This window comes from Podarcis pityusensis (assembly GCF_964106645.2).
Source record: "Podarcis pityusensis genome assembly, chromosome: 2".
Classification (NCBI taxonomy): domain Eukaryota; kingdom Metazoa; phylum Chordata; class Lepidosauria; order Squamata; family Lacertidae; genus Podarcis; species Podarcis pityusensis.
In genome coordinates, this window is record NC_138029.1 from 125,490,586 (window position 1) to 125,513,154 (window position 22,569).

The 22,569-nt window shown below is 42.0% G+C and overlaps 1 protein-coding gene and 1 pseudogene across 2 annotated transcripts; both read left to right on the plus strand.

The window, feature by feature from the left end:
• Positions 1–307: 307 nt before the first annotated feature.
• Positions 308–8,163, plus strand: LOC308465614 (vomeronasal type-2 receptor 26-like; annotated as a pseudogene). The gene is made up of 6 exons: positions 308–516; positions 1,125–1,416; positions 2,365–3,153; positions 4,124–4,346; positions 4,985–5,111; positions 7,265–8,163. The product of its transcript is annotated as a vomeronasal type-2 receptor 26-like (transcript).
• A 2,372-nt stretch (positions 8,164–10,535) lies between these two features.
• LOC308465624 (vomeronasal type-2 receptor 26-like) lies at positions 10,536–22,349 on the plus strand (the record flags this gene model as incomplete). The annotated part of the gene is made up of 7 exons (XM_080985650.1): positions 10,536–10,594; positions 11,749–12,015; positions 12,676–12,967; positions 14,605–15,393; positions 15,530–15,760; positions 20,259–20,385; positions 21,450–22,349. 7 exons carry the CDS (start codon positions 10,536–10,538, stop codon positions 22,346–22,348), a joined length of 2,664 nt encoding a protein of 887 aa, XP_080841776.1. The 3' UTR covers position 22,349.
• Positions 22,350–22,569: the final 220 nt, after the last annotated feature.

Below are 22,569 nucleotides of genomic sequence, written 5' to 3' on the forward strand. Positions count from 1 at the left end.
CAGAAGGTACATTTGTGTGATGCTGCTTTTTAGATCAGTAATTTTGACTGACTGGCTTTCCAGGAAGGGGAAATCCTCAGCTCTGCCTGGAACAGGGAGCAGAGACTGCACCCTCTCACCACCTTGGTGCAAAATAGATGCTCCACCTCTGAATCATCACCCTATAGCTCTGAGCCCAGAGCTGGACACCTCCCTGTATTTGTCAATTCATTGCAATCTCCGATTTGCAAGAATTTGGGGCTTATTAAGACCAGCAGCTAGTGTTTGGTGGAACAGCTACAAGGAAAGCGTAGCAGGTAGACCCAGAATGATAACACTGCTTCTGTTGCTGCCTCTTGCAACCAATGGGATTCAGCTGAGAGGAAAATGCCCACTGAAGCAGATCAAGGAGCAAATATTGCCTGCAAATTTTTACCGGCTAGCAGACCACCTCATTAGTGGAGTCGCATCTCCAAGATACTTTAATATTCAATATCCTTTCACGTTTTCCAGCACCCCTGTCAGCAGACTTGAGACGTAAGTAATGATGCATAGATGTTGTTCTGCGTCCTACTTGCTCTCCATTTCCCATGATACTGTTTGATAATTTTGAAAATTTTCGTTTCATTTCATTTATAGAGTTCTTTATGTCTGTTCAGTTGGTGAAAAGGCATGTTTCAAAGTGTTGTATAATGTATTTTAAGGAATTAGTAGTAGTTTTGACATGTACTGCTCTCCAAAGCATAACTTGTTTTCTAAAGGGTTGGAAGTGTTGTGGGTTGTTTTTGAGTTGCAGGTTTTCTGTAGTAAATGAAATGGGAGCACAATTATTTTCTTCGTGCACAACAAAATCCATGCAACTGCAAATTGTAAATGTTGACTGTGCTTAGTCACTTGCAATGCAGCCTGGGGGTCAATTTGGCTCAAGGGACTTTTGGTAGGTCACCAGAAATGAGGCTGATTTGTGTTCTGGTCTTTCCTCCATGCTCCTCCCTTTCAAAAATACTACAGGTACAGGCAGACCTCTGTCTCACTTTGCTCTACCTCCTAGCCTCTTTTCTTAGTTACTTTGATTAATACAAAAAATAATGTGACGTTCATTTTCACTGAATTGAGGCTGACTGTGTGACACACTTTTTTTGCAGCTGGGTGGATAAGAAGAACTCACACATTATTTCCTTCTCCCTTGCTCTTCGGGATATTAATCATAACCCCAGCATCTTGCCCAACATCACCCTGGGCTACAGCATCTATGATACCTATTCTAAGGGAAGACTGACTTCTGACTCCATGACAGACCTGCTTGCTGGTGGGAAAATCAATATTCCAAACTACCACTGTGGGAAGCAAAAAAGGCTGCTAGCTGTTCTTGAAAAGAGTGAACTTGACATCTCCACACACCTTGCAAACATGTTGGGCATCTACAAGATCCCACAGGTAGTCTATTGGCCCAAGTGAAACACACCTGGCAACATGGTTGTTGTTTTTGTTGTTGTTGGCATCTGTCTGTCTTGAAAGACAATGGAGTGAGCCTCTGGAATAAGTCAAACCACTCTGTTAGCAGTATCTAAGTGACCTCCACGGTGCGCAAGCCTAGGCAGTGGGTACGGAGGTCCTGGGCTGCCCAGATGACAAGACCTCCCTCTCAGCCTCACTGCTGTGCTCCAAAGGAAAGCAGAGCAATACATTTGGCACAAGCTTGGCTGCAGGAGTTGCTGGAAGGAGGCAAGCAAAGCAGCACTCAGCTGGTGCAGGATTTGTGCAGGGTTTACTCCTTAGCCTTTCCTTCTCCCAGATGTTGGAGGGTATGCAGGGTTATGGAACTCCCTTGCAGTTGAGGACAGACAGGCCCCTTTCCTACTGTCTTTCTATGGCCTACTCAAAACTTGAATTTTCTTTCAGCAGACATTTTAATTTAAGTTTGATTATAGTGCTTGAAATATACTTCAAGTCCTGCAGTGATTTCATGCTCTTTATTGCAGCTTGTAAACAGTGATTTAATTGCCCACCAAATCTCAGGCTTCTATATGCATTATTTACACAATGAGTCCGGTCTGATTGGCTGATTCTGCTTCCCTCCTGGAGCCTGATTGGTCTTCTCCTGCAGGCCAATCAGTTATTGCATTCTAGGATCCTACCTGCCTATTGTTCTAGGATCCAAGCTTAGTACATAACAGTGCTTTACTTTCTTGATTGTTTTTTATTGAATGCTTCTTAATTTCATATAAAACTTTGCCATTAATCGGTATAAAAAAAGTTTAACTTTTTTTTTAACCTCCAATTTTTTTTGAGATTTACACTAAATCTGTCAGCATCTTTCGCATAGAAGTATCCAGGCTTAATCCTGAAACAAAATCTATCATTCTTTCCCCCTTTTTTCACCAGCTCAGTTATGGCTTTGTTCTTACTGATAAATTCCAGTCCCCTTTTGTCTACCAAATGGTGCCAAACCAAGAAGCCCAGTACCAAGGCATGGTCAAACTGCTCTTGCACTTCAGATGGACATGGGTCAGCCTCTTTGCTCCAGACAATGACACTGGTGAAAGGTTCTTGAGTACCTTGACACCTCTGATGAACAAAAAGGAAATTTGTGTTGCCTTCACACAAAGAGTACAACGAGAAACGTGGCTATGGATACCCCATGAAGCACCTGCCCTGTGGAGACAAGTCAATGTATTTGTTTACTTTGCAGACTCTCAAAGTGGACTCTACATAATCATAGAGGTACAGTCCTTACTTGAAAGGATACAAACTGGGGGGAAAGTCTGGATAATCACAGTTCCACAGAACAAAATTTTCTTATGTGATATTGACTGCTTCCAGTATGCCCACGGCTCTTTGTCCTTTGTAATGAAGACCAAAAAAAGGATGAAGAAGGACTATTATGGGCCAATGTCCTTGGCTGGTCAACAGTATTCAGAAGAAGCATTTGATTGTTCCTATTCAAAGCATGCCTTGTCTGTGAGGGGTATGACCAAATGCAGAGAGAAGGATAATGTGAAGATGCTGCCCCAGGAAGAGATTGAAAGAATCCAGTCCCAGGACAGCTACGTGAATTACCTGAGTATCCAAACTGTGGCTCAGGCCTTAAATGTTGCCTATTCATCCTGGTCAAAGAGGATGTCGATTGTGGGTGGAGGCAGTTGGGAACTTCAAATGCTACAGCCATGGCAGGTATGTCCATTTCTTTTTGCAAAGTGGAATTTGTTGTCCCAACTCTGAAATCACCATGAAAGGATCATCGGGAAGTGTCTTGCACTGTGACAGAACACTGGTTAGTATTGTCTACATTGACTGACAGGCCTTTGACATTGTTTCATCTGCTGGCAGAAGTCCATCAGAGTTTCTCTCATCCAGGACCACAATACCTCAAGGACTACCTCTCTCCATATAACTCTTCAACTTGGCCCTTGTCTGAATAACATCTTATACCCATTTTAAATGTGTTTGTGTGATGGGTTGGGGGAGGGTTGCTATTGGTTTGTGGGGTGTGTGTGTTCTTTTTTATCATGTATTGTGCTTTTATATTCTTATATTCCTTATATATCTTTATATTCTTTGATTATCAGTGTGCCACTGAATAGCCTTCTTTAAATAGTTTCATTGTGCTGCAGAAAGATGACTTCATCCTTCATTGAACTTAGTGTTCTTCCTTTAATAAAGCCATGTTCATCATGTTTTACATATTTTCCCAAACACCTTAGAATCATAGAATTGTAAAGTTGGGTGGGCCATGAGGGGCATCTAGTCCAACGCCCTGCAATGCAGGAATATTTTGCCCAACATAGAGTTCAAACTCGTGACCCTCAGATTAAGAGTCTCTCGGTCTAGCGACTGATCTGTCCCCACAAATCAACCTTTCCTAATATATGTAATAATGTTGATTTTTGTCACCCCAAAAAGAAGATTGAGGCTGAAGAAGATTGAGGGTGTCTAATAACCTAGCGTGCTCTGGTCCATGGGGTCACGAAGAGTCAGACATGACTAAACGACTAAACAACAATAATCTAGCATGGTTAGATAATTCCAGGTGAGAGATACAGTGGTTCTTATTTAGGGAAGATTAGGATGCAGAGGGAACATGAAACCATGTTTATAATGCAGCCCCGCTTACTCATTCCTTGATTTCCCCCTGTCACTCTAGTTTCATCGTTTCTTGAAAGAAGTCCAGTTCTACTCTAATACTTCAGCTGATGGACAGTACCTGGATGAGAATGGGGCACTGGCCATTGACTTCAATATTGTGAATTGGGTGCTGTTTCCTAATTACTCTCATGATAGAGTGAAAATTGGGAGAGAGACAGAAGTCCTCAAATCTGAAGTTCACCATTAACCCAGAAGCAATTGTGTGGCCCAAGCGATTTAAGGTAGGAAAAATTGGATCTGTCATTTTATTAACTATGACATCTGCTATGCTCTAATAACATTTTGAATAAAACATATGAGGCTTTGACTGCAATCTTGTGGATGTGTCCTTGGAGCTAAGTCCCAATGAGTTTAGAGGAACCTGCTCTTGAGTAAACATGTATATAATTTCAAAGTAAATAGGAGAATCTCCAAAGCAGAGCAGAACACATTTTCCCAACCTGGTGCCCACTAAATATTGTGGACTACAACTCCCATGCACCCCAGCCAGCATTGTGCAAAGATATCTGAGGGGCACCAGGTTGGGCAAGGCTGGAGTATAATAAGGTATTCCACTTCTGTTTGGGCATAGAGAACTGGGCATGAAATTCTGCACTAGGTGCAGTCTTTAGAAGCAACACCAAGGACTCCATTTAGTCTTTGGAGCAAAACATCAGTCAGTCTTAGAAGTGGTCAACTGGTAGAAGATGTGATGGCAACAAATGGAGGACTTGTTTCATTGCTGATGTTCATATGATGGTTTATGCTATGCTCCTGTTTGTTGTTAACTGTTATCCTAGTATTGTAATTTACAATACTATTGTAGCACAAATGCACCTTTCACTTTCTCCTTCATGCTCAATTTTCTCTTCATGCCTAGACCGTGCCTCGATCAAGATGCACAGAAAGCTGTCTCCCTGGATATTCCAGAAAAGTTCAGGAAGGGAAGCCGCCCTGCTGCTATGATTGTTCTCCCTGCTCAGAAGGGACCATCTCCACTCAGGAAGGTAGGGGAGGATCTCAGAGAAAATGGCCTTTGATGGGAGGATGGGGCAAATATTTGAGCCAGTCCAACCAAGACGTTAGTAATGGCCAGCTCTTTTTTTTTCAGCTGGTACTCGTTGGAATTCATTTCCATCATCTGTTAGGTGAGTACTGTTGCCATTCTAAGAGAACACTGGAGGCATTCATTTATTTTTTAAAATAATTTTTTATTTGTTTTACATAAAGTTGTACACATTAAACATAGCCATTTCAAAAAAATAAAATAAAAAGAGCTTATGCAACTGGACTTCTCTATGACCCTTCCCCTCTACAGGGAGGTGGGACCAATGCAGATGGTCCGCCCCCGCCACTTAATGGATCCAAATTGTTTCTAGAGAGTGGTAGGGGATGTTTTATCCCATGTTGATGGCCTTTCAGCAGATTCCCAGCCCACTCCGGGGGCAGAGAGCAGGCGGGGGTGGGGGTGGCGTGTGTCCTGGGGGTGGTACGCGTCACCCACAGGGGTGGGGCGCGTATCCTGGGGGATTGCGCTGCAGGGGCATCTGAAAGCAGCCCTGTTTAGGGAAGTTTTAATTTTTGATGAATCATTGTATTTTAATATTCTGCTGGAAGCCACCCAGAGTGGCTGGGGAAACCCAGTCAGATGGGCGGGGTATAAATTATTATTATATTATTATTATTTCAAACCTTCAGATCTCCTTCCCTCCCATGGGTTCCATTTCTAAAAAAAAGTACCCTCTTTCCTTTTACATTTCTAGCATAGATTCGAGCTGGTTCTATACATTTTTTCAGGTTTAATGGGTGTCAAATACCAACGGTACATCATTTTCATGTAATTTTCTTTCAACAAACCGCAAGCTGTAAACTTTGAATCCTCTTTCCATAACTTTTCTTATGATGAAAACTGTGTGTTATAACCAAAATCCATTGCCCACTGAATCATTACTGGTTTAACTTCCTCATCTTTAGTAAACCATTCTAAGAGTAATTTGTACATTTTTGAAAGTAATTTCACATTATTTTCCAACAGATATTTTTCAAACCTTGACATCTCTGTATCAAAACCCTTTTTTGAAGACATCATTTAATTGATGATACTGTAACCAATCTGTTAATAGCTCTCTAATGTCTTCAAACTTTTACAGTTTTAATTGATGGTGTTTCCTGCTTGGCAGGGGGTTGGACTCGATGGCCCTTGTGGTCTCTTCCAGCTCTATGATTCTATGATTCTATGATCTTCTACTTAGCAATTCTTTATAAATTGCCCAATCACCTCTCATATTAATTTTTTAACCAATATGGCTTCTAGCGGGGAGAGCCACCATGGTATCCTCCACTCTAGTAAATTTTTATATCTCTCCCAAACCTTGTAGATTGATTTTCTTATCAAGTAGTTCAGGAATCCCATATGTACTTTGGTTTTTCCATACCTTAAATATGCATGTCACCTGTACCTGTTATAATGACCTTCTAAGTTTAATATATCAGTATTTTTTAACAGTATCCATTCCCGAAACCAGCATAGGAAGGACGCTTCATAACATAACTTTGAGTCTGGCAGGGAGAAAACACCTCTTTCTTTGGAGTCTACCAACAGTTTATATCTTATCCTTGGTTTTCCCGCCTGCCAGATAAATTTAGATATCACTTTTTGCCATTCTTTAAAGTGCCTTGCGCCACTGATCATGGGTAATGATTGAAGCAAAAATAACATTCTTGGTCCTGCCATGGAGTCAGTCAGCACTAGGGCTAGAGAGACCACCTGACTAATTTCTGAGAGGTCCCAGCAGTTCAGGAATGGAGGCAGTGCCACACAATAATACTCCTCCGAGTTCCTTGGAGGAATCATAGAATTTTAATGCAATACGTGATTTTACAAATTATAATTCTAGCTTAACACATTTGCTTCTCAATATTTCAATATTACAAGAAGTGCCTTTATAGTGAGTCAAACTATTGATCCATTTAACCACAGTTGTTTAATCCAGGGATCCAGAATTTTTTCTGGTCTTTGCACTAGATCTTAATTTCCCAGGTGAAAAAAGCAGGTGGGTGCTGCTGCCAACCTGTCAATCAACAAATGCAACAGGGATGTCAGCAAATTTCAGGTGTGTGACTGATGTTAGGATACCAAAGTGTGTTTTTCTCTATGCAGATGCTGATGAATGCACCAAATGTCCAGAAGATCAGCATCCAAATGAAGACCGAGATCAATGTGTCCCCAAAGAAATAACCTTCCTGTCCTATGAAGAATGTTTGGGGAGCATCCTGGCTTCCCTTGCCCTCCTCTTATCATTAGCCACATGTTTTGTGTTAGGAATCTTTATGAAATACAAGGAAACACCAATAGTCAAGGCCAACAACAGGGACCTCTCCTACATCCTCCTCATCTCTCTACTGCTCTCCTTTTTGTCCTCCTTCCTCTTCATTGGGAGGCCAAGGAAAGTGACCTGCCTTCTCCGACAAACAGCCTTCTGTATCATCTTCTCAGTTGCTGTCTCTTCTGTCTTGGCAAAAACCATCACTGTAGTCCTGGCCTTCCTGGCCACTAAGCCAGGGAACAAAGTGAGGAGATGGCTGGGAAAGAGTTTGGCCCACTCCATTGTCATTTCCTGCTCCAGTGTCCAAGTTCTCATCTGCACCATCTGGCTGGGGATCTCTCCTCCATTCCCAAACTTTGACCTGAGCTCCCAGCTTGGAGAGATCATTCTCCAATGCAACGAAGGCTCTGTTGCCATGTTTTACAGTTCTCTTGGCTACATGGGCTTCCTGGCTGCCATCTGCTTCACAGTGGCTTTCTTAGCAAGGAATCTGCCTGGGGCCTTCAATGAAGCCAAGCTGATCACCTTCAGCATGCTGGTCTTCTGCAGTGTTTGGGTGTCCTTTGTTCCCACTTACCTGAGCACCAAGGGAAAATTCATGGTAGCTGTGCAGATCTTCTCTATCTTGGCCTCCAGTGCTGGGCTTCTGGGCTGCATTTTTATTCCCAAATGCCACATTATTATATTGAGGCCTGATTTGAACATGAGGGAGCACCTGACAAGAAAAAACTAAACATGACATTTGATCCTTAGTTCTAGGGATATCATAAAATTGTACAGCTGGAAGTCCCAGCCACAATCTCAACTGGAGTAAAACTGCTCATTACCCATAGCAGGATTTCATAAGCTGCTTAAGACATTGCAAACTGAATTGCTAAAGTACAAAATGAACTTAGCTAAATTAGAAGAAAAATGATGCTAAACTGGCTACATAAGGGATATTGATAAAAGTCTTATGGGAATCTGATACTACTACTACTATTTTATTTATTTCTCCAGCCACTCTGGGCGTCTTACAGCACATATTGAGACTTAATAAAGCATCAAACATTAAACTTCCTGATACAGAGTTTTAGAAAAGTTATTTAGTTCTTTATCTCTTTGACATCCGAGGGGGGAGGGTGTTCCACAGAGAGGGTGCAACCACCGAAAAGGCCATCTGCCTTTTTCTCTGTAACTCTTGCTTCTTGCAATGAGGGACCCAGCAGAAGGTTCTCGGAAGGGAACCTCAGTGTCCAGGTGTTGCGATGGGGGAGGAGACACTCCTTCAGGTATACAGGGCTGAGGCTGTCAAGGGCTTTCAAGGTCAGCACCAACACTTTGAATCGTGCTCAGAAATGTACTGGGAGCCAGTGAAGACCCTTTAGGACCAATGTTACATTGTCTCGGTGGCCACTCCCAGGCACCAGTCTAGCTGTCGCATTGTGGATTAGTTGTAGTCACTGAATCTCCTTCAAGGGTAACTCCATGTAAAGCACATTGTAGTAGTCCAAGCGGGAGGTCACCAGGGCCTGCACCACTCAGGGGAAACAGTCTGCAGGCAGGTAGGGTCTCAGCCAGTATCTAAAAAAATGATACACATTTACAAAAAGTTTATGAGAAGAGAGATGGTTTGGGCAAATGACTCTTGATGAGAATCAAAAATGCAAGGCTAGGAGAAACTAAGAACATGGAAGGATATGACTGAAGTTTTGGTTTTGGACTGGACATGGACACTGCTTTTAGATAGTCAGAAGGGAGATGAGTGGTCTAAGGAAAATTAAAGTTGTCAGACTCGGACATAAAGAGAACTTGGCTAAAGTTTTGTGCCATCTACAGAATATTGGTATGCATGTGATAATGGCCTCATGTAGGCATTTTCTCATTTCTATGCCAACAATTTAATAACACATATGATTCTTGATAAAAGTAATTTGAAAGCATAGAAAGTTGTCTCCTATTCAGAAATAGCTGCACCTGGGCAGAATACGTCTCTCTGGAAATGCCTTTGCTGCTTTGCATGTGTCAGTTTATATTGAGCTCTTGTGCTGTTTCCTTCAGATTTTTTCCCTGTATTTCGCACTCTGATCCCTGAAGTAAAATCTCCTTTTATTATATTGTTCCTGATGTCTTCCTGTATGGTCTTAATAACTGACAAGCCCCTCACCCATCTAGAATCTGTATGATTGCTGCCTGCAGTCAGACATCTCAGTGTGATTAATCCTAAACCATCAGAGGGGTGACCCTATATTAAAATCCTGCACAACAAACAACAAAAAAGGCCTTCTCCACCCCACCCCTCAATGAGGTTGCGTCAGGTAAAAGAAACTGAGGGGGATTAGAAGAGTAATTTTATGTGACACAATATAAATCCATATTCTGGTGCTAAGAATAAATTTCTCATGTGGGCCTGTGCTCAGAGGAATCCTGGGCCTTAGTTCTGAATTACGCATTGGAATTACGCATTGCAGAAATCAGCTCTAGGCATCCTTGGGGTATCTGTTTGGCTGATGTGAAAACAGGATGCTGGACTACATTAGCCTCATCCATCCCAACATAGGTGCAGGGCTCATCTGATGTTCTATGGTGCCCCTCCCCATAGTCATTATTTTGTACCAGGCTCTGTAGGCCCTAAGAGTCTAATAGTGATAGAAGGGGCAGAATTGAGAATTTCATCTTAACTGAGATCTCCCATTTTTGCTTGTTTGACCCACCCGCTTTATCCAGCAGCACAGGTGATAATGGATGGGGTCCAAAAGGGACAGCCAATGCCCAGATTAAAGAAATGGCACCTAGTGGTCAGCAGCTGAACAAGCACTTTAATGCAGAGTCAAACAGCAATAAGAGAAGGGGAGAGAAAATGGCTCTCTCCTCCCCTTAAAAAGGTATGTGGTAAAAGTTTTTTTAAAAAAGTAAAAAGTGGTAAAGGTATGAATATTTACAATAGGTGGTCATGTATCCAAAGAACGTGAAATGGATCCAATTCCAAGTTACTGGGTCAGATAAACAAAAACAAGACATGGCATGTTCACACCTGATGAAAACCTATTCAGCACAAAGGAGGAAGAATGGTGGGCAGTTTAGTGTGGTCCTCCATTGGATATGTTGGACCCTCTTGCTGCAGCGATGAGGAGTGATGTCACAAGCACACGTGGCGTCACAAGCACGCACTGGGCACCCATAATGTTGGGTGGAACTCAGCACGCTTGATTTTTAACTCCCCTTTTGGATTTTTATGTTTTGAACAGCCCTGGGATCTTCAATGGACAATTGCCCTGCTGCAATTGTCCATAGAAGCATTATTTCCTTTCCAACAATATCTCTAGCTCTTGGAATGTATTTGTTGGGCTGGAGAGACAGCTAGGGGATGTTGATGGTGTATGAACCATGCCCGGGGCACCACTGACTGAGCTGGCACAGGTGGTCTCTGGCATAGTTTTGGAGGACCATACCCATGCAGAACTTGCCATTGGGCCCAATTAGGACTTAAGGGCTTCCATGACAATAACTGGATTTACTCAAATGGGCACACACTTGAATTCAAGATTGGGATGCTGCAATGCACTCTCTCTGGGTCTTTTACTGAGAGTTTCAGTACTTTTGTTGGTTTTTTGAATTCATTGTATAGGGCCAACATTTGCTTAAAAACCTCCAGGGAAGCAGAGCGCACAACCTCCAGAGGGAGACGTTCCACTGTCAAAGAGTTTTTACTGTCAGAAAGTTTATCCGTATGTCTAGTTGGAATCTTGTTTCCTGCAACTTGAAGCCATTGGTTATCACTCCTCGTTTGGAGGTAGGAAAATGGCATGTAGGGAAAGTTCTGCTCTCATCTCCAGCTTGTGGCCTTCCCTTTGTGTCAAGTGGTTGGCCATTGTGAGAACAGGATGCTGGACTTTGTGGGCCTTTGGCCTGATGCAACCTCAGGGCTCTTCTGATGTCAGTCATGTTTTGCCAAAGTCACCTTTACCCTTGATGATCCGTGGCAGCCTATTGAGTAAACATGTTTTCTTCGGCTCTGCACCTGCTCCCATCAAGTTTCAGGGGAGATCTTTCTTCCCTTTACAATCATCAGAATCACAGTGAGCTATTTTTATTCTTTCCTGAGTCCAAGTAGCACCCACCCCTGCGCTTGAATATTGCCTTTGGGACAAATAAGGTAAATATCGCAATTAAGGGCAGCAGGAAGTTTTTTATTCCACTGTGCCAGAAAAGTTGGATCTATAAGATATATATTGTGTCACAAAATCTAGGGGGGCAAGATATAGAGCAGGTGAAGTGAGAAGGTACATTTGTCAGTTTACTGCAATCTCTGATTTGCATGAATTTGGGGCTTCTTAAGACCAGCAGCTAGTGCTGGGTGGAACAGCTACAAGGAAAGCGTAGCAGGTAGATCCAGAATGATAACACTTCTTGTGTTGCTGCCTCTTGCAACCAACGGGATGCAGCAGAGGACAAAATGCCCACTGAATCCGATCAAGGAGCGAAAATTAGCTGCAAATTTTTACCGGCTAGCAGACCACCTCATTAGTGGGGTCACATTTTCAGGATTCTTTAATGCTCAATTTCCTTTCACCTTTTCCAGCACCCCTGTCAGCAGACTTGACTCGTAAGTAATGATGCATTGATATATTTCTGCTTCCTACGTAGTCTCCATTTCCCGTGATACACTTGTTTTCTGATACCCTTGAAATTTTTCATTTCATTTCATTTATTTAAAGAGTTCTATGTTTCTGTTCAGATGGTGGCTAGGAAAACCCAACCAGAAATTATTACTCTTATTGCTGAAAAGCCATGTCGCAACATAGCTTATAATGTGTTTTAAGTAATTAGTAGTATTTTTGACATGTACTGCTCTCCAAAGCATAACGTGTTTTCTAAAGGGTTGGAAGTGCTTTGGGATGTGTTCAAGTTGCAAGTTTTCCTTAGTAAATAAAATGTGAACACATTTCTTTCCCCCATGAACAACAAAATCTATGCAACTGCAAATCGTAAATGTCAACTGTGCTTAGTCATTTACAAAGCAGCCTGGGGGTCAATTTGGCTCAAGGGACTTTTGGTAAGTCACCAGAAATGAGGCTGATTTGTGTTCTAGTCTTCCCTCCACACTCCTCCCTTGCAAAGCTACTACAGACACAGGTACAAGTAGACCTATGTCTCTCTTTGCTCTACTTCGTCACCTATTTTCCTAGCTGCTTTTATACGAGAAAGAATGTGACTTTCATTTTCACTGAATTGAGGCTGACTGTGTGACACACTTTTTTCGCAGGTGGGTGGATAAGAAAAACTCACATGTTATTTCCTTCTCCTTTGCTGTTCGGGATATTAATCACAACCCCAGGATCTTATCCAACATCACCCTCGGCTACAGCATCTATGATAACTATTCTGAGGGAAGACTGACTTCTGACTCCATGACAGACCTGCTTGCTGGTGGGAAAATCAATATTCCAAACTACAGCTGTGGAAAGCAGAAAAGGCTGCTAGCTGTTCTTGAAAAGAGTGAATTTGACATCTCCACACACCTTGCAAGCATATTGGGCATCTACAAGATCCCACAGGTAATCAATGGGTCCAAGTGAAAAGTGAAACACACCTGGCAACATTAGCCACATGGTTGTTGTTGTTGTTGTTGTTGGCATCTGTCTGTCTTGAAAGACAATGGAGTGAGCCTCTGGGATGAAGTCAAACCACTTTGTTACCAGTATCTAAGTGACCTCCACAGTGTGCAAGCCTGGGCAGTAGGTACAGAAGTCCTGGGCTGCCCAGACGACAAGACCTCCCTCTCAGCCTCACTGCTGTGCGCCAAAGGAAAGCAGAGCAATACATTTGGCACAAGCTTGGCTGCAGGAGTTGCTGGAAGGAGGCAAGCAAAGCACCACTCAGCTGGTGCAGGATTTGTGGAGTGTTTACTCCTTAGCCTTTTCTTCTCCCAGATGTTGGAGGGGATGAAGAATTATGGAACTCCCTTGCAGTTGAGGACAGACAGACCCCTTTCCTGTTGTCTTTCTTTCATTCTTTCATTCTTTCTTCAAATGCTTTATTGAATTCCACAAGAAAGTGTACATTCAGAAAAAGAAAAATGCATATCCCCACATGATTACCTTCTTTCATTATAAATAACTTTTATAACGACTTCCCATCAGCCCATTGCGGATCCTAAATGCTTTTAACGTGTCACACTTTTTTTTTAATCATTCCAAATGAATCTCCATTATTTTGTTTTCCTATGATTTTCTACATTTCTGCAGCAGTCACTGCAGACCTACCAGTGAATTCATATTTTTACGGTGCTCACTGAGATATTATCTATACAAGTTCCATTCTCTCCTAAATGTTTGCTCCAGCCATTTCTCTTGCCACTCCAGTTTGGTCGGGATTGAGTCTCCCTTCCAGTTTCTGGCTATTAAGAGTTAAATACCAGCGATAGAGCATTTTCATAAAATTTTCTTTCAAGGTACAGCATGCAGTAAACCTCAGATCTGTCACAGCTTAAAATTAGCCGCTGTTTCTTTAATACCAAAGTCAGCATGAGTCGGCGGCCTACAATGAATCGGCAAAGCCTGCATGACTCATGAACCTTTCACCTACAAATATCTGTATATATAGAGTGGTCTTTGATTGTGTGTGGTGGAGGGTTGCTTGAATGGCAGAAAGTTGGCTGAGTTTGGTGTATGTATAAAGCTGTTAGTCATGGTTGGAGGAGACTTCTTTTAAGAATAAAAGCAGCATTCTGCAACGTACTCTTTCTCAAGGACTCCTTGTGCTGACTAGGGTCTGAGGACCAGGCAAAGAAGGTCAGAACTCGTTCCTTTTCAAATACTGACAAGATCTTCCTTCCACAATCCTTCTCATGCTTCCATGGGGATATTAGATCCAAATTCTTAGGCCCATTTGACCATCCTACTGACTTTCTAAAGCCTACAGAAAACTTTTCTTTTCTTTGCTTGCAGCAGGCATTTTAATTAAAGTTTGATTATTGAGTTTTACCTTCTTGATCATTTTTTTATTGACTTTTTCTTCACTGCATAGAGAATTTTGCCATTAATCGGTATAAGAATTGCTTGAACTTTTAAAAAATGTTGTTTAAATTCCAAAAAAAAAAGTGATGTTTGAATAAATCTGTCGGCATCTTTCACATAGAAGTACCCAGTCGTAATCCTGAAATACAAGCCACAATTCTCTCTTTTTTTACCAGCTCAGTTACGGCTTTGCTCTTACTGATAAATTCCAGTCCCCTTTTGTCTACCGCATGACACCAAACCAAGAAACGCAGTACCAGGGGATGGTCCAACTCCTCCTGCATTTCAGGTGGACGTGGGTCGGCCTCTTTGCTCCAGACAATGACAATGGGGAAAGCTTCCTGAGTACCTTGACACCTCTAATGAACAAAAGGGAAATTTGTGTTGCCTTCACACAAAGAGTACAACGAGAAACTTGGCTGTGGATACCCCATGAAGCACCTGCCCTGTGGAGACAAGTCAATGTATTTGTTTACTTTGCAGACTCTCAAAGTGGACTTTTCATAATCCTAGAGGTTGAGTCCTTACTTGAAAGGATACAAACTGGGGGGAAAGTCTGGATAACCACAGTTTTTCATAACAAAATTTGGTTACATGATATTGATTGCTTCCGGTATGCCCATGGCTCGTTCTCCTTTGTAATGAAGACCAAAAAAAGGATGAAGAAAGACTACTATGGGCCAATGTCCTTGGCTAGTCAACAGTATTCAGAAGAAGCATTTGATTGTTCCTATTCAAAGCATGTCTTGTCTGTGAGGGGTATGACCAAATGCAGAGAGAAGGATAATGTGAAGATGCTGCCCCAGGAAGAGATTGAAAGAATCCAGTCCCAGGACAGCTATGTGAATTACCTGAGTATCCAAACTGTGGCTCAAGCTTTAAATGCCGCATATTCATCCAGGTCAAAGAGGATGTCGATTGTGGGTGGAGGCAGTTTGGATCTTCAAAAGCTACAGCCATGGCAGGTAATAATCTAGCAATGGTCACATGAATCCAGGCGAGAGATACAGAGAAGATTAGCATGCAGAGGGAACATGAAACCATGTTTATAATTCAGCCCTGCTTACTCATTCCTGGATTCCCCCCCCCCCATCATTCTAGCTTCATCGTTTCTTGAAAGAAGTCCAGTTCTACTCTAATACTTCAGCTGATGGGCAGTACCTGGATGAGAATGGAGCACTGGCCGTTGACTTTGATATCGTGAATTGGGTGCTGTTTCCTAATAACTCTCATGATAGAGTGAAAATTGGGAGAATAGAGAGACTAAAGTCCTCAAATCTGAAGTTCACCATTAACCCAGAAGCAATTGTGTGGCCCAAGCGATTTAAGAAGGTAGGGAAAATTGGATCTGTCATTTTATTAATTATGACATCAGCTCTGCTCTAATAACATTTTGAACAGTACATATGAGGCTTTGACTGCAATCTTGTGGATGCTTTCTTGAAGCATTCAAAGCCTGCCAAGGAGACCAGTTCGCTTTGTTGCTTCTTTAAATACTTTGTAAAAGTTTCCCATTCATCTTTAAAGTCACAGTTATCCTTGTCCTGTAGTTTATGTGTCAATTTTGCCAGTTCTGCATAGTCCATCAGTTTCTCTTGCCATAGTTCTTTAGTCGGGGTTTCCTCGTTCTTCCATCCTTGTGCTATTAAGACTCTCGCCACTGTTGTCGCATACATGAAGATATTTTTCAACTTCCTTGGCAGATCTTTTCCTACAATCCCTAACAGAAATGCTTCAGGTTTCTTAACAAATGTTAGATAGAACATTTTCTTCCATTCATTGTATATCATTTCAATTTTTAAAAATTTCATTACAATCCCACCACATATGGTAAAATGTCCCCTCCTTTTCCTTACACTTCCAACACATATTTGAGCTAGTTTTATACATTTTTCCTAACTGCACTGTAGTCATATACCATCTATACATCATCTTCATATAATTTTCTTTCAGCAAAGAACAATCTGTAAATTTGAAATCAATTTTCCATTTGTTTTTTAGTCATTTAGTCGTGTCTGACTCTTCGTGACCCGATGGACCAGAGCACGCCAGGCACGCCTGTCTTCCACTGCCATCGCTTTTCTCCCAAGGAGCAGGCGTCTTTTAATTTCGTGACTGCTGTCACCATCTGCAGTGATCATGGAGCCCAAGAAAGTAAAATCTCTCACTGCCTCCATTTCTTCCCCTTCTATTTGCCAGGAGGTGATGGGACCAGTGGCCATGATCTTTGTTTTTTTGATGTTGAGCTTCAAACCATATTTTGCGCTCTCCTCTTTCACCCTCATTAAAAGGTTCTTTAATTCCTCCTCACTTTCTGCCATCAAGGTTGTGTCATCTGCATATCTGAGGTTGTTGATATTTCTTCCGGCGATCTTAATTCCGGCTTGGGATTCATCCAGCCCAGCCTTTCGCATGATGAATTCTGCATATAAGTTAAATAAGCAGGGAGACAATATACAGCCTTGCCGTACTCCTTTCCCAATTTTGAGCCAGTCAGTTGTTCCATATCCAGTTCTAACTGTAGCTTCTTGTCCCACGTAAAGATTTCTCAGGAGACAGATGAGGTGATCAGGCACTCCCATTTCTTTAAGAACTTGCCATAGTTTGCTGTGGTCGACACAGTCAAAGGCTTTTGCATAGTCAACGAAGCAGAAGTAGATGTCTTTCTGGAACTCTCTAGCTTTCTCCATAATCCAGCGCATGTTTGCAATTTGGTCTCTGGTTCCTCTGCCCCTTCGAAATCCAGCTTGCACTTCTGGGAGTTTTCAGTCCACATACTGCTTAAGCCTGCCTTGTAAAATTTTAAGCATAACTTTGCTAGCCTGTGAAATGAGTGCAATTGTGCGGTAGCTGGAGCATTCTTTGGCACTGCCCTTCTTTGGGATTGGGATGTAGACTGATCTTCTCCAATCCTCTGGCCACTGCTGAGTTTTCCAAATTTGCTGGCATATTGAGTGTAGCACCTTAACAGCATCATCGTTTAAAATTTTAAATAGTTCAGCTGGCATATCATCACTTCCACTGGCCTTGTTATTAGCATTGCTTTCTAAGGCCCATTTGACTTCACTCTCCAGGATGTCTGGCTCAAGGTCAGCAGCCACACTACCTGGGGTATAAGAGACATCCATATATTTCCGGTATAATTCCTCTGTGTATTCTTGCCACCTCTTCTTGATGTCTTCTGCTTCTCTTAGGTCCTTTCCACTTTTGTCTTTTATTATCATAATCTTTGTACGAAATGTTCCTTTCATATCTCCAATTTTCTTGAACAGATCTCTGGTTTTTCCCATTCTATTGTTTTCCTCTATTTCTTTGCATTGCTCGTTTAAGAAGGCCTTCTTGTCTCTCCTTGCTATTTTTTGGAAATTTGCATTCAATCCAAGGTCTGCCTTGGATTCGTATCGAGATCATTCTATCATTTTTGAGATTGCATCCCAGTACAGCTTTTGCCACTCTTTTGTTGACTATGAGGGCCACCCCATTTCTTTTACGGGATTCTTGCCCACAGTAGTAGATATGATGGTCATCCGAACTGAATTTGCCCATTCCCGTCCATTTTAGTTCACTGATGCCCAGGATGTCAATATTTATTTTTTGCCATCTCATTTTTGACCACATCCAACTTACCAAGGTTCATGGTTCTTACATTCCAGGTTCCTATGCAATATTTTTCTTTACAGCATTGGACTTTCCTTTCGCTTCCAGGCATATCCGCAACTGAGCGTCCTTTCAGCTTTGGCCCAGCCGCTTCATCAGCTCTGAATCTACTTGTACTTGTCCTCTGCTCTTCCTCAGTAGCATGTTGGACGCCTTCCGACCTGAGGGGCTCATCTTCCAGCGTCATAACTTTTATATGCCTGTTGTCTTTGTCCATGGGGTTTTCTTGGCAGGGATACTGGAGTGGCTTGCCGGTTCCTGCTCCAGGTGGATCACATTTGGTCAAAACTCTCCACTATGACCTGTCCATCTTGGGTGGCCCTGCACAGCATAGCTCATAGCTTCTCTGAGTTATTCAAGCCCCTTCGCCATGGCAAGGCAGTGATCCATGAAGGGGATTTTTTTCCCCCATTACCTTTCCCAATCTTCCATCATGAAGTTATGACCTATATCTTGTGCCCATTTGATCATGACTAATTTTACCTCTTTGTCTTTCATCTCCCATTCTACCAGTATGCTGTATGCGGCCTTCAATAGTTTCACTTTCCCTTCGATCACTTCTATTTGAAACCTAGATCTTGTATAGCTGAATCCTTTCTTGCTGTCTTCCTTATGTTTCATATAATTGTCGATAATGCAACTAACTGAAAATGAACTTTGATCTATGATGAGATCTCTTAATTTCCATTTTCCATCATGGTCCTTTAATAAGTCAACATATGTGAGCCATTTTCCTTTTTTCCCAAGTGGTTTGAGCAGTAATGCTTTATGTGGTGAAAGCCAGCACGGGGTCTTTTGTTCCAATAAGTCTTTGTATCTCTCTCATACTCTCATTAATGATTTCCTGATTATATGGTTGTAAAAGCTTCTATGAATCTTCCCTTTCCCGTACCATAAGTATGCATGCCAGCCAAATCTGTTGTCATGTCCTTCTAGTTCTAATGCCTCTTGCTTGTCCAATCTCATCCAGTCCCTGATCCATACCAAACAAGCAGATTCGTAATACAATTTAAGGTCTGGGAGGGCAAACCCACCTCTATCTTTTACATCTGTAAGTATTTTATGTTTTATCCTTGGCCTTTTGCCCCCCCCCCCCCAGATAAATCTTAAAATCTCTTTCTGCCATTTTTTAAAGCATTCATCTTTCAGGATGACTGATATTGATTGAAAAAGAAATAGCATTTTTGGCAACACATTCATTTTAATCGCTGATATTTTTCCTAACATTGAGAGATTCATTCTGCTCCATATTTCTACATTTTTTTTTACCTCAAGCCAAATTTTTTCATAGTTATTTTTAAATAGAAGTAATAGAAAAGATTCAGAAATTTGAGGAAGTTGCAGGATTTAAGTTAAATAGGAATAAAACTAAATTATTAGTTAAAAACATGAAGGAAGAAGAAAGAACCGATTTAGAACAAAACATTGAGATTGAAGTCCATAAAAAAGTTATCTGCATACGCTTTTAATTTGAACTCACTTTTCCCAGTTTTTACACCTATAATTTCTTTGTCTGCTCTTATATTTCTGGCAAGTACTTCCAGTACCAGGATGAATAGTAATGGTGATAATGGGCATCCTTGTCTTGTTCCTTTTTGAATCTTACAATCGTCCGTTATCACCTGATTTATAATTAATTCTGCTTTTTGTTCTGAATAAATTGCTGCTATTCCTTTTAAAAATTTAGAACCACATCTAATTTGTTCTAAAAACTTTGTCAGGAATTTCCAAGAAATATTATCGAAGGCTTTTTCAGCATTTATAAACATCATTGCCGCTTTCCTTTCATTTTTAGCCTCCAGGTATTCTATTATATTCAAAATATTTCTTATATTCTCCTTCATTTGTCTACCTGCTAAAAACCCTGCTTGATCTTGATGTATATATTCATTTAGTATTTTTTTTAGTCTATTGGCTAATATATTTGCAAACAATTCCATTTCAGTGTTAAAGGCGGGGGGATCAGAAGAACCTAAAAGGTTTCTCTGCCATGCAGCTCTGCAAAAAATCAAAGAAAAAAGTAACTGCCCAAAATATGGTCTGGGGTCACCTGAGGTTATTGGAAGCAAATATCTCCTCTCCGGGATCCTTCCAAAATTCTATTATCTGTGTCCCAAGGCATAAATACACCTTTCACTTTCTCCTTAGTGCTCAGTTTTCTCTTCATGCCTAGACCGTGCCTTGCTCAAGATGCACAGAAAGTTGTCTCCCTGGATATTCCAGAAAAGTTCAGGAAGGGAAGCCGCCCTGCTGCTATGATTGTTCTCCCTGCTCAGAAGGGACCATCTCCACTCAGGAAGGTAGGAGAGGATCTCAGAGAAAATGGCCTTTGATGGGAGGATGGGGAAAATATTTGAGCCACTGCAAACATGATGTTGGTAATGGCTAGTTCCATCATCTGTCAGGTGGAGACCTTTGGCATTCTAAGAGAACAACGGAGACATTCATGGTGAGTTCCGGCACTGTCAGGTGTGGACAGTCCTCGCCTCCCTTTGGTAACTTCACAGATAAGAATAAATGAGAAGTTTATAATTTATGCTCTTTTTATTCCGTCATCTGGTTGCAAGCAAAGATCCACATCCCTCCACAAGGAGAGCAGTTGGCTACTCTAAATCCTCCCCCTTCTACCCTGCACAACATCCTGGTGCCAACAAGAAGTTCCTCCTGCTCTCTGCATCCTTTGTTCTCTAATACGTATGGACTTCTTAGTTTGTGGGGAGGGAGGGTCCCCCCACACTCTCCTATGACATCCTTGCTTGCTGTTCCCTCCCTTCTGTTCTCTTTCCATTATCTCGTAGCTACGTAACTCTGTTCTAATCTGCCCAGTGTCTGTGTCTCTTCCTCTTCAGAGAGGAGCTGACCTGCCTGAGAATGCATTCCCCAATCCTCTGATTCAGACCATTCGCTGACAGGCACCTCTTTTTCTAGAAAATAGCACTGGAAATAAAATAAAATAAAATAGTAGCACCTTAGAGACAAACTAAGTTTGTTCTAGGCCTGAGCTTTGGTGTGCATGCACACTTCTTCAGATACTCGAAGTCACCAGACCCTTATATATAGTGGTAGGGTGGGGTGGGTTATTTCTCAGAAGGGTACTAGGGCATGGCTGATTAGCTCAATGGGTAAACCTGCTGAAGACTGATAACGACTACAATTAGTCATACAGGAAAAAAGCAAGGGACAGTATGCAGGTGACCAAAAATAGTTTAGCATGTGTAATGAGATATGAATCCATTGTCTCTATTCAGACTAGGTTTCTCCATAGTTTTTCCTTCTGAGAAATCACCAAATGCAATAGTGCTGTCAGCAAATTTCAGGTGTGTGACTGATGTTAGGATACTGAAGGGTGTTTTCCTCTCTGCAGATGCTAATGAATGCACCAGATGTCCAGAAAATCAGCATCCAAATGAGGATAGACATCAATGTGTCCCCAAAATATTTACCTTCCTATCCTATGAAGAATATTTGGGGAACCTCCTGGCTTCCCTTGCTCTCTCCTTATCCTTAACCACAGGATTTGTTTTAGGAATCTTTATTAAATACAACGAAACTCCCATAGTCAAAGCCAACAATCGGGACCTCTCCTACATCCTCCTCGTCTCCCTCCTGCTTTCCTTTTTGTCCTCCTTCCTCTTCATTGGGAGGCCAAGGAAAGTGACCTGCCTTCTCCGACAAACAGCCTTCTGCATCATCTTCTCAGTTGCTGTCTCTTCTGTCTTGGCAAAAACCATCACTGTGGTCCTGGCCTTCCTGGCCACTAAGCCAGGGAACAAGGTGAGGAGATGGCTGGGAAAGAGTTTGGCCCACTCCATTGTCATTTCCTGCTCCAGTGTGCAAGTTCTCATCTGCACCATCTGGCTGGGGATCTCTCCTCCATTCCCAGATTTTGACCTGAGCTCCCAGCTTGGAGAGATCATTGTCCAATGCAACGAAGGATCTGTTGCCATGTTATACAGTTCCCTTGGCTACATGGGCTTCCTGGCTGCCATCTGCTTCACGGTGGCTTTCCTAGCCAGGAAGCTTCCTGGGGCCTTCAATGAAGCCAAGCTGATCACCTTCAGCATGCTGGTCTTCTGCAGTGTTTGGGTGTCCTTTGTGCCCACCTACCTGAGCACAAAGGGGAAATTCATGGTAGCCGTGCAGATCTTCTCTATCTTGGCCTCCAGTGCTGGGCTCCTGGGCTGCATCTTCATTCCCAAATGCTACATTATTATATTGAGGCCTGATTTGAACACAAAGGAGCACCTGACAACAAAAAACTAAATATGACATTTGATCCTCAGTTCTAGGGATATCATAAAATTGTACAGGTAGAAGTCCCAGCCACAATCTCAACTGGAGTAAAACTGTTCATGACCCATAGCAGGATTTCATAAGTTGCTTAAGAAGTTTCAAACTGAATTACTAAAGTACAAAATGTACTTAGCTAAATTAGAAGAAAATGATATTGAACTGGGTACATAGGGATATCTTTAAATGTTGTA